Source organism: Macrobrachium nipponense, chromosome 13 (genome assembly GCF_015104395.2).
Source record: "Macrobrachium nipponense isolate FS-2020 chromosome 13, ASM1510439v2, whole genome shotgun sequence".
NCBI lineage: Eukaryota > Metazoa > Arthropoda > Malacostraca > Decapoda > Palaemonidae > Macrobrachium > Macrobrachium nipponense.
The window spans coordinates 79,312,759-79,324,985 of record NC_087206.1 but is presented as its reverse complement, the minus strand read 5'-3'; the positions used below and the strand labels follow the sequence as shown (position 1 = coordinate 79,324,985).

Below are 12,227 nucleotides of genomic sequence, written 5' to 3'. Positions count from 1 at the left end.
CTCTCTCTCTCTCTCTCTCTCTCTCTCTCTCTCCAAACTTCGTACGACACAGAGCCTTTGAAAAGAATGAGAGAGAGAGGATTCCTGGTGGTCCCAGAGCCGCCACAAAAGGGAATATTCCCTCATTGTCCTAAAAAAAAGTGTACAATTAATTGATTCCAGGATTAGATTTAAGACTTGTCGTAGAGGCCTCGAGATGTGGCGGAAGAGGGTGATGATGATGTTACGGCACTTCTTCTTCTTCTTCTTCTCCTTCTTCCTCTTCTTCTGCTTGTCTCTCTCTCTCTCTCTCTCTTTCTGTGTGAAGGAGAAGATTACAGACAGAAGAGTTTCTCTTGTCCTCCATTAACAAAAACAAACAGTTTTCCAGAAGAGAAGAAGAAGAAAAAAAAAATAAGAGGAATCTTCAGACCAGGTGTGACCTCGGCATCGTATCGGCGGATTCCGGGTCTCGCATTTCTTGGCTTCTTTTCTTCATCCTCCTCCTCCTCCCCCCCTTACTCCTACTCCTCCTCCTCCTCCTCATCTTCTTTTAGTTTCAACGTTTCTTTATTGTCCGTTGGCTCACTTGACTCAAGGGGATGGGGTTGCAAATTGCACTCTGCGTAATGCAGCGTTCGTCCATCAATGCAACCATGGATGACTTAGGTGATTTCAACCTTCAGATAAAAAAAATATGAATACATTGTCTAGATTTCATGGGTCTTGATCGGTTAACTCAGTCATTTTAACATTCAGGGTAAAGAAAGAACGAATAGTTTGTCAATGATTTCAAAGCTTCACAGTGACTGGACCGAGTCCTGGATTCGCTGGACGACGGAGACTGGAATTGCATCATCCCGCAGGGCCAGGAAGGAGGAGAGTAGCCAACGCGTCAAAAAAAATAAAAGGCCGCCTTCTACCTTCTTTCCTTCTCTTCTTCCCTCCCTTTTCTTACCCCTTTTTGAAAAGAAAGAGCCTGGGGGGTGTGGGTGGTGGTGTGTGCGTGTGTGTGTGTGTTTCTCACCTGTCTCTTATTCTTCTGTATTGCAGGCTAACGCATCCCAACATAGTTCAGCTCTTAGAAACGTTTGAAGATAAACACAAAGTCTATTTGGTAATGGAATTGTAAGTAACGATGAGATGCCAAACATATGAAAAAAAAAATGGGGGAAACAAAAAGTCATATTTCTTTATTTGCATCGTGGTGTTTGGCAGTTTCTATGATTGATTGATTGATTGACATACCCTCAGTTGTGTTGGCAGCTCCGATTCGGTTCGAGTTCCGCCAGGGGGTCGAGTCGTCGGAGTGGCGAGGAGTTCCTCTCGAGGAGTTCCCCTTTTCCCGTTCCCGTCTCTCTCTCCCCTTGTCTGGGGGTTTCGGCCCTGGAGTTGTACTGGCGCCAAATACCTAATCGTTAATCTCTGATGTGTCAGATTCATATTATGTCATGTGCTGGAACTGTGGGATTCATTATCCCCAGAGTGAGTTAACTGTCGGTCAGCTGTTAAACGTTTGCACAAGGATAGATTTTTGTGCTCGAATCTCACGTATCTTATATATGTGTTTTATATATATATATATATATATATATATATATATATATATATATATATATATATATATAGATGTATATAAACACATGTTTAAATATAAAATATCTATATATTTAAATATTTATTGAGATGTAATTAATATATATATATATAATACCCACTATATATATTATATAACTCTATATATATATTTATTGATAATTAAATAATTAATATAATATTATTATTTATATATTTATTAATATTTATATATTTATATATTTAATATATACACATACACACACATACACTTCCATATATTTGGGCGTGAGATTATATGAGCTAGCACCTGACACGATCCAAAAACTTTTCAAGAAACGCGTAGTATTGAACCGTTTCAGACCAGTTATTATTATCAGAAGACACAATTCATGCCATCAGTGAATGCCGCGCTGTTCGAGAATAATAATAATAATAAAAAAAAATAGAAGACAAGAGAAAGAAAAAGAGAGAAACGGAATTTTCGAAAAGCCTCCTCGTCAGTCACTTCCGTCAGGCCCTGGCGGAAGGAGGGCCGATCAGACTGACTCTCTGCTGCTATTTTTTTTATTTATTTATTTTTTTTTATATTCATTAATATAAGATCGTCAGCCAAGGCCCGTTCGCCCACACAAACACACTCTTACGTAGACAGACTGGGGGGCTCAGCCACGATCCACCGTGAGAGGCTGTCCAAAACAGTGTGCGCCCTGCCCCCCCCCCTCTCCCCCACCCCGGTACGGTCCCGCGCGGGTCCTTTCAAAATGTGCTCGGACTAGGGTTCGAAGGAACTTCGTCCCTCTGAAGGATAGATCTCTCGACCTCTCTCTCTCGAGCTATCTCCCCAGATTTTTTTTTTTTTTTTTTTTTTTTTGATCATGCAAACGTGATTTTAGATTGCATAGTGTATTCTTATGTATGATATATATGTTTGTATTTACATGTATGTGTATGTATACATTTATACATACATATGTATATTATATATATACTGTGTTGATATGTGTATATATACACATATATATGTATATATATACATATATTTATATGTGGATCCAAATATATGTATTTATATAAATGTATATGCAAGTATACACATTTCGTATATGAAGGTCACAATAGAATACGCCCATAAACATATATGTCCCCCCAAAAAAATAAGGGAAAAAGAAGACCCCCTAGAGATATTTTCCGGTGATTGTGACTTTTTCAAGGCTGTGAAATAATCTTCGCTGCTGTTGCGAACCCAAAGACACAAACGACAGATCAGTAAGTAACCTACCAATCAATCTTTATTTAGGGAAGAAATTAAGTACTTTTCCAGAGTGTTTATTCAAAGTTCTCCGTGCAACGAAATTGCCAAAAATGAATTCCAGTTTAATCCGCGAGTGACATACGTGGTCGGTATGGTGTTGGCGTGCTACCTCGGTGGCCGCGAGTTCGATTCTCGGGCATTTCATTGAGGTGTGAGAGATGTGTATTTCTGGTGATAGAAGTTCACTCTCGACGTGGTTCGGAAGTCGCGTAAAACCGTTGGTCCCGTTGCTGAATAACCACTGGTTCCATGCAACGTAAAAACACACTACGAACAAACAAACAAACAAATATAATTCGAACAAACAAACAAACAAATATAATTCGGTTGTCTCTCGAAGTCGGATTTAATGCAATAGCATCCCGGGGTTGAGAATTGTTGAGTATTTTGATATATTTTGCGATACTAGACGACCTTGAATATACTTAATTACCTTCTTACTTGCAGTGTCTTCTCCACCTTTTATTATTATTATTATTATTATTATTATTATTATTATTATTATTATTATTATTATTATTATTATTATTATTATTTTGGACTGAAGATGAACCCAGGGAAGGGCTCGAAAGCTTTTTGTAAAGTTTTAAAAATTATACACGGACTCGCAACACTTTTTATTATTGTGGACCCTTTAGAACATCATATATACTCTCGCGATAGAGAGTTTTTCCCTATTATTATTATGATTATTATTATTATTATTATTATTATTATTATTATTATTATTATTATTATGATTATTATTATTATTATGATTATTATTATTATTATTATTATTATTATTATTATTATTATTATTATTATTATTATATATAAGATGAACCCAATTCAGATGAAACCAGTTGTGCCTGCAGGCTAAAATGTCCACCACTGCTGAATATTGTCCTTACCCCCTATTATTATTATTATTTTTTTATTATTATTATTATTTTATTATTATTATTATTATTATTATTATTATTATTATTAATTATTTTTCAATCGCAGTCATCCTCTAGGTGGTTTTTATAGTGTGGGGTTCCGGGTTGCATCCTGCCTCCTTTATAGGAGACCATCAACTTTCTCGCCATGTGCGCTGTTTCTAGTAGCACACTCTTCTGCAAGAGCGTTGGGGCTACTTCGGCATCTATTATTATCATTATTATAAATATTATTATAATAATATTTATAATAAGATGAACCTTTTTCATATGAAACAAGTTGTTGAATGTTGTCCTTAACTGGTTTGTGTGACTCTGGGCTGGCTGCTCTCTGGAATTTGTGTTGTGGCGTCTGAATTGAGCTTATTATTATTATTATTATTATTATTATTATTATTATTATTATTATTATTATTATTATTATTATTATTATTATTATTATTCCAAGATTTCTTTGGTGCGGCAGATGAAGGAAAGATCTGCTGCACTAATCGTGTATCCTTCTGAACATTTATATTTTTCCCCGCTTTCTGTTCACTCACTCAGACTAATTACCTCTTATTAATCTTTTTTTTTTTATTTAAACCATTCATTCATAATCCTTTGGTACATACCAGTATAGTTGTCAGGTCGTAAGTGAAGGAAGGAATGAGAAAAGTCATTTATTATTTTCCACGCCGTGCAGAGAAATAATATATATATAATATATTTATATATATATAATATAATATAGATAAAATAATAATTATATATATATAAATTATATTATATATATATATATTATTATAATTATATATATTTAGATTAGTATAATATCTATATATATATATATATGTATATATATATATATATATATATATATCCTTGACTGTTTCTCAAGAATGTTGTTTTTTTCTATCAATCTTTAATAAAGATTCTTTGTAACTTTATAGAACTATTAAATCTTTATGGCCCCTCCTCATAGGTACGCATGATTTACCATTGTTTGTTAGTTTTTTTCCCTTTTCCCTTGTGAATATGTTTAATATGTTTGAGCCAAAGTGACGTCATTCCCTTCCCCTGTTATAATACCTCCGACTTCATCATCGTCTTGCTTCCTATTCAGACGAGTATTTGTGTGAAGCTCTTTCCGTTTTGTGTACAAGCAGTTTATATATGACTGATTTCCATCCGAATCAATTGATGTTTACTCTTAAGAGATACCAGATACATAAAAGGTAAAATAGAATCGCTTTCAGTAATGAATGGAATTGTTTATGTTGAAAATACGACCTTGGGTATAGCTAGCATAAAGGCGCTATTCACTCTGCATTGTAGGCGTCTAATTTTAAAGGCTAAATCTGATTGCGGTATTGGATTCAAGCTCCCCAGTACACCTCACGCGGTGCATTGTAGGCATTACTATTCTTGAGGTTCTTGTCGGCGTTCCTTCGGCCCCTAGCTGCAACCCCCTTTCATTCCTTTAACTGTACCTCCGTTCATATTCCCTTTCTTCCATCGGACTTCCCTTAAGGCTTCGGCCCAGATTTTGTATTCCAATTCCAGTTCATTTAAGCCATCTAGTTGGCCGTGAGTTCGATTCTCGGGCGCTCCACTGAGGGGTCAGAGATGTGTATTTCTGGTGATAGAAGTTCACTCTCGACGTGGCTCGGAAGTCACGCAAAGCCGTTGGTCCCGTTGCTGAATAACCACTGGTTCCATGCAACGTAAAAACACTATACAAACAAAAAAAACAATTTAAGCATCATGTTGTTCAGTAGGTTTAACATTCATCTCAAAGGTCTTGTAGAGCAACCGATGATGAAGTCGTTTAAAGTCAATGGCATTAGCTAATGTGTAAATAACCCTTTTTGTCGGCGAATGCTTAAGTCACAGAAATGAAGAAGTGTCTCTCTCCCTCTTAATAGATGTACAGTAACCTTTTTAGTCTTGCACATCCTCCAATAGAGACCATTCTCCTTGCATTGTAATGAATTTTTTTCTACTTATTAATATGTTCATTGATTTTTTCTCTTAATATGTGGGATATCTCCATTCCCCTAACTTCTTCCTAATGAACACCATATAATATTCTTTGGAAGGTTGAATTTCATGTCAGTGGCCCCCGTGGTGGACTTGTTCCAAATGTTGATAGGGGTTTCTTCTGAATAGTAATAATATTAATAATAGAATATTTAGTGCGTACTATAAATCTTTCTTTCCAATATTTCGTTTTCACGTGACTCTCATTATTGTAGGACTAAATTTAATCCCTGACATTTCCTTTTTATGTTAATAATGGACATTATAATTTTACTATGCATATTCTTCCTTAGAATTTACAGTTCTGACAGATTCTCCCTTAGAATTTATAGTGCGTACAGATTCTCCCTTAGTATTTATAGTGCTGACAGATTCTCCCTTAGAATTTATCGTTTTGATGACTGTCGCCCTTAGAATTTCTAGTGCTGAACATTCTTCCCTTCGAAATTTATAGTGCTGACAGGATTCTCCCTTAGAATTTTATAGTGCCTGACAGATTTCTTCCTTTTTATTCCCCGAATTTTATAAGTGCTGACAGAATTTCTCCCTTAGAAGATTTATAGTGCTGAACAGTATTTCTCCCTGTTTAGAATTTATAGTGTCTGACAGATTCTCCCTTAGAATTTGTATTGCTGACAGATTCCTTAGAATTTATCGTTATAAGTGTTTTTGACAGATTCTCCCTTAAAACTTTTAGTGCTGAGCAGCAGTTTCTCCCTTAGAAATTTATAGTGCTGACAGATTCTCCCTTAGAAATTTATAAGTGGCTTTGCAATTCTCCCTTAGAATTTATAGCGTTGACAGGTCCTCCTTTAGAATTATAGTGCTGACAGATTCTCCCTTAGAATTTATAGTGCTAACAGATTCTCCCTTAGAATTTATAGTGCTGACAGGTCCTCCCTTAGAATTTATAGTGCTGACAGATTCTCCCTTAGCATTTATAGTGTTGACAGATTCTCCCTTAGAATTTATAGTGCTGACAGATTCTCCCTTAGAATTTGATATAGGCTTTGACAGGATTCCTCCTTTAGAATTTATAGTGCTGACAGATTTCTCCCTTAGAATTTATAGTGCTGAACAGATTCTTCCCTTTAGAATTTATAGTGCCTGACAGGATTCCTCCCTTAAATTTATAGTGATGACAGATTCTCCTTAGAATTATAGTGCTAACAGATTCTCCCTTAGAATTTATTACTGCCCTTGACAGGTCCTCCTTAGAATTTATAAGTGCTTGACAGGGGGGAATTCTCCCATTAGCAATTTATACGTTCTTGACAGATTCTCCCTTAGAATTTATAGTGCTGACAGATTCTCCCTTAGAATTTATAGTGCTGACAGATTCTCCCTTAGAATTTATAGTGCTGACAGATTCTCCCTTAGAATTTATAGTGCTGACAGATTCTTCCTTCGAATTTATAGTTGCGAAGATTCTTCCCTTAGGAATTTATAGTGCTGGGGACAGAATTCTTTCCTTAGAATTTGTAGTGCCCTGACAGATTCTAGAATTTATAAGTGCCTGACAGATTCTCCCTTAGAATTTATAGTGCTGGACAGATCTTCCCCACCCCCCCCCCCAACCCCCCATTAGAATTGCGTAGTTCGGCCTGACAGATTCCTACCTTAGAATTTATAGTTGATGGACAGATTCTCCCTTAGAATTTATAGCGGGACAAGGTCCTTTCCGTATTAGAATTATAGTCTGACAGAATTTCTCCCTTAGAATTTATAGTGCTGAACAGATTCTCACCTTAGAATTTATAGTGCGCCCAGATTCTCCTTAGAATTTGTACGTTGCTTGCTGACAGGAATTCGTTAGAATTATAGTGTGACAGATTTCCCTTAGAATTCTAGTTGCTGGACAGCAGATTCTCCCTTTAGAATTGGTAGTGCGGACAGATTCTCCCTAGAATTTAAGTGCTGACAGATTCCCCTTAGAATTTATAGCGTTTTGAAGGTCCTCTTAGAAATTATAGTGCGGACAGATTCTCCCTTAGAATTATAGGTAACAGAGTTCCCGTAGACATGAATTGTATAGTGCTGACAGGTTCCTCCCTAGAATTTATAGTGCTGACAGATTCTCCTTAGCATTCTATAGTTTGACAGATTATCCCTTACTTAGAATTTATAGTGCTGACAGATTCTCCCTTAGAATTATAGTGCTGACAGATTTCTCCCTCTTATTAGAATTAGCGTGATGACTGATTTCCCATAGAATGTATAGTGCTGAACAAAGATCTGTCATCGAATTTTATAGTGCTGGACAGATTCTCCCTTAGGAATTGATATAGTGGATGACATGATTATCCATAGAAATTTTTAGTGATGACAGATTCTTAGACTTTATAGGCTGAAGTTCTCCTTTAGAATTATAGTGCTGACAGATTTCTCCCTTATATAATGTAGTGCTGACAGATTCCTGCTTAGAAATTTGTAGGCTGACAGACCTCCTCCATTTAGAAATTTTATAGCGTTGAACAGGCCCTCCTTAGAATTATAGTGCTGACCAGGATCTCCTTAGAAATTATAGTTGCGAACAGATTCTCCTTAGAATTTATAGTGTTACAGGTCTCCCTTAGAATTTATTAGTGCTGACAGATTCTCCCTTAGCATTTATAGTGTTGACAGATTCTCCCTTAGAATTATAGTGCTGAAGATTTCTCCTTAGAATTTATAGTTGCTGACAGATTCTCCCTGTAGAATTTTCGTGCTGACTGATTTATCCCTTAGAAGTTATAGTGATGACAGATTCTCTTAGAATTTATCGTGCTGACTGATTCTCCCTTAGGATTTATACTAGTGCTGACAGATTTCTTCCTTCGAATATAGTGAGACAGATTTCTCCCTTAAGAATTTATAGTGCTGACAGATTCTCCTTAGAATTTTTGATAGTGCTGAAAGATTTCTTAGAATTTATAGTGCTGACAGATTCTCCCTTAGAATTTATAGTGCTGACAGATTCTCCCTTATAATTTGTAGTGCTGACAGATCTCCTTAAATTTGTAGGGCTGACAGATTACAGTGCGACGCAGATTCTCCCCTTAGAATTTTTTATATCGTGACAGTGTCCTCCCTTAGAATTATATTGCGACAATTCTCCCTTAGAATTTATATATAATAGTGCTGACAGATTCTTCCTTCGAATTTAGAGGCTTGACAGATTCTCCCTTTATATTTTATAGTGCTGTACAGATTCTCCCTTAGAATTTGTGCGTGCTGAACATATTTCTTAGAATTTAGTAAGTGCTGACAGATTCTCCCTTAGAATTTAGAGTGCTGACCAGATTTTCTTCCCTTAGATTTGTAGGTTGACTGACATGATTCTCCTTATTGAATATTTTTAGTTGCTGACAGAGTTCTCCCCTTCGCAATTTATAGCGTTGACAGGTCCCGCGCGCCCTTAGAATTAATAGTTGCTAGGACAGTTTCTCCCTTAGAATTTGTAGTGCTAACCATTTTCTCCTTATGATTTTATAGATATATATGACGAGGTCCTCCCTTAGAATTTATATAGTGTCTGACGATTCTCCCTTCGAAATTTATTTATGTGCTGAACAAGATTCTTCCCTTTGAGAACAATTTCTAGTGCTTGACAGATTCTTCCCTTAGAATTTTCGTTGCTGCTGACTGATTCTTTCCCTTATTGAATTTATACTGCCTGACCAGATTCTTCCTTCGATTTTAATTACTTTGCTTGACAGATTCTTCCCTTAAGAATTTATTTAGTGCTGAACAGATTCTTTCCCTTAGAAGTTGTATGCTGACCAGATTCTTAGAATTTTATCTGCTTGACAGTATTCTCCCTTAGAAAAATTTTATAGTGCTGGACAAGATTTCTCCCCTTAGAATATTTGTTAGTGGGCTGACAGATTCTCCAAGTTAGAAATTTGTAGTTGCTGAGACAGATTCTCCCTTAGAATTTATAGCGTTGACAGGTCCTCCCTTATGAATTATAAGTGCTGACAGATGCTCCCGTAGCTTTTATAGTGCTTAACAGATTCGCCCTTAAATTTATAGTGACAGGTCCTCCACTTAGAATTTATAGTGCTGACAGATTCCCTTAGAATTGAAGTAGAAAAATTAAATTATATGTGCTGACAGATCTCCCTCAGAATTTGAAGTAGAATTTATAGTTGCTGACAGATCCCTCCCTCAGAATTTGAAGTAGGAATTTATAGTGACAGATTCTCCCTCAGAATTTATGTTGCTTACAGAATCTCCCTTTGAATTTATAGTACATACTGAGGTCTTCCTTTCTATTATTGGATTTTCGCGTGACCTAATTATTGTAGGCCTCCCCCCCTCCCACATTTCCTTCTTATGTTTTTCCATTTCGAGAGACTCGTTTAGAGCATTTGGCGGGATCGTTCCAACTTTATTAATATAAACTTTTTACGTTTTTGTCTTATCCTCTCCCCCCCCCCCCTTTTTTTTTTTTAAGCCAGACCCAATGTTGACTCAATTCGAAGTTCATGCGTCTTTTATAGTTATGGAGTTATTTATTTATTTTTTTTTTTTGCACGTGCCAAAGGATTTGTTCTTAGTTGTTTTTAACGTTTTGTATCGTACATTTACCACCCATTATTATTAGAATATATAAGGGGAACCGAACAGATTCTCGAAAGCTATCCTTGTTGTTTTTAAATTTAAATATATGTACATTTACATAACTGTGGATTTGTTTCTCCATTTGAAGACTCGGGCTACTGTGAGGATTTTATTATTATTATTATTATTATTATTATTATTATTATTATTATTATTATTATTATTAATTATTATTATTATTATTATTATTATTATTCAGAAGACAAACAAACCCTATTCATGTGAAACAAGCCCACCACAGGGTCCATTGACTTAAAATTCAAGCTTCCAAAGAATATGGCGTTCTTTAGGAAGGAGTAAGAGGAGGCCATATCCAAATATTCATTAAGGCAAAGTTTTCTGTTGATCGCTCTTATTATTATTTCACGTTTCCTCATTTCACAAGACATCCCAAATTTCAGACTAGGTCCACTTCCTCATTGATGATGCTCTCTTGTCCTCTCATTAGGTCCACTTCCTTAATGATGATCCTTTCTTGTCCTCTTATTAGGTCCACTTCCTCACTGATGATCCTCTCTTGTCCTCTCATTAGGTCCACTTCCTCACTGATGATCCTCTCTAGTCCTCTCATTAGGTCCACTTCCTCACTGAAGTTCCTCTCATACCAATTTCAGACTTGGTCCACTTCCTCATTGATGATCCTCTCACTAGGTCCACTTCCTCATTGAAGATCCTCTCATACCAGTTCCAGACTAGGTCCACTTCCCCATTGAAGTTCCTCTCATACCAATTTCCCGTCTGCGCAGACAGACATCGACTTCCAACTCCCAAGACTCCTTCCTTTTAGTAGAGCTTATCATCTCATCTGTGCATTTTGGCTCTGGGTCAAGATGCAATGGCTTGGCTATAGAGTTTAGACACTGCTGTATATACATTTGCTATTGACGAAGCATACTGCGGATTTGCCAGTTGAGGCAGAGTCTTTATTACTGCTCTGTCACAGACGCCTCTGTTCTGAGGATGCTTTGAAGTAGCCATGCTGCGTTAGAAAGCCTAGAAAACCTGCAAAGATGCTTTGCATTGGAGGAGTGAAATAACTGAGGATGCTTTGAAGTACCCACGCTTCGTTAGAAAACCTACAAAGATGCTTTGCATTGGAGTGAAATGATAATGTTTTGCATTTCTCAGTACCCGTCATTAGTCTTGATTCAGTTACGAAGTACTGAAATACTGCTAATTTGTCAGCTCATTTTTTTTCTGCGCCTGTGTACATATACCGGTTTTTGAACGTCACAGTAGTTTGAAACTGGGTTCATAGACCCAAAAGACTAAGGAATTATTTATTTAGGAGGACGACCCCTGTTGAATTCACTCCTGCTGAAATCTGCAAGATAAAGGTTGCCGGGTCGAAACACACCACCCAGAGACACGAATGCAATTTGCAATGCTAGAGCATTTTTTGTCATTACCGCCGCAATTGCAATGTAAATAGAAAAAAAAATCACAAAAACATAGTTGAGGTTTATTTTACAGCATTGGAGAGTTTCATCACATGAGGAGAACGGTTCAGAGTAGTCCATATATTAAAATTGTTTTTATGAAACGAATGCCAACATCGATCAAGGCCTGGCTAACAATTCAAACTTATTTCTCTCTATCTTTTTTTTATTATTTATTTGGAATTGTGATGTCATGCAAATCTTCTTCAATGCTGCCTGAAATAAGTCAATGCATAGAATTTTTTTATTTTTGATAATGAACTGTTTTTATTATTACTATGATTATTTTTCACTGTGGCATGTACACTTCAATCACGTCAGCACTGCTCTGCTCCATTTTGGAAATGCATGTGAGTTTAGTATGAGTGA

General features: G+C 36.3%; 1 protein-coding gene across 1 annotated transcript in view; it reads left to right on the top strand.

Annotated features, from left to right (window-relative positions):
• Nucleotides 1-12,227, top strand: part of LOC135225882 (calcium/calmodulin-dependent protein kinase type 1-like) — a 124,976-nt gene that overhangs the window by 18,741 nt on the left and 94,008 nt on the right. The window contains exon 3 of the mRNA XM_064265449.1: nucleotides 1,033-1,107. Within this exon, the coding sequence (XP_064121519.1) occupies nucleotides 1,033-1,107 (75 nt within the window). The remainder of the gene's footprint in view (nucleotides 1-1,032; nucleotides 1,108-12,227) is intronic.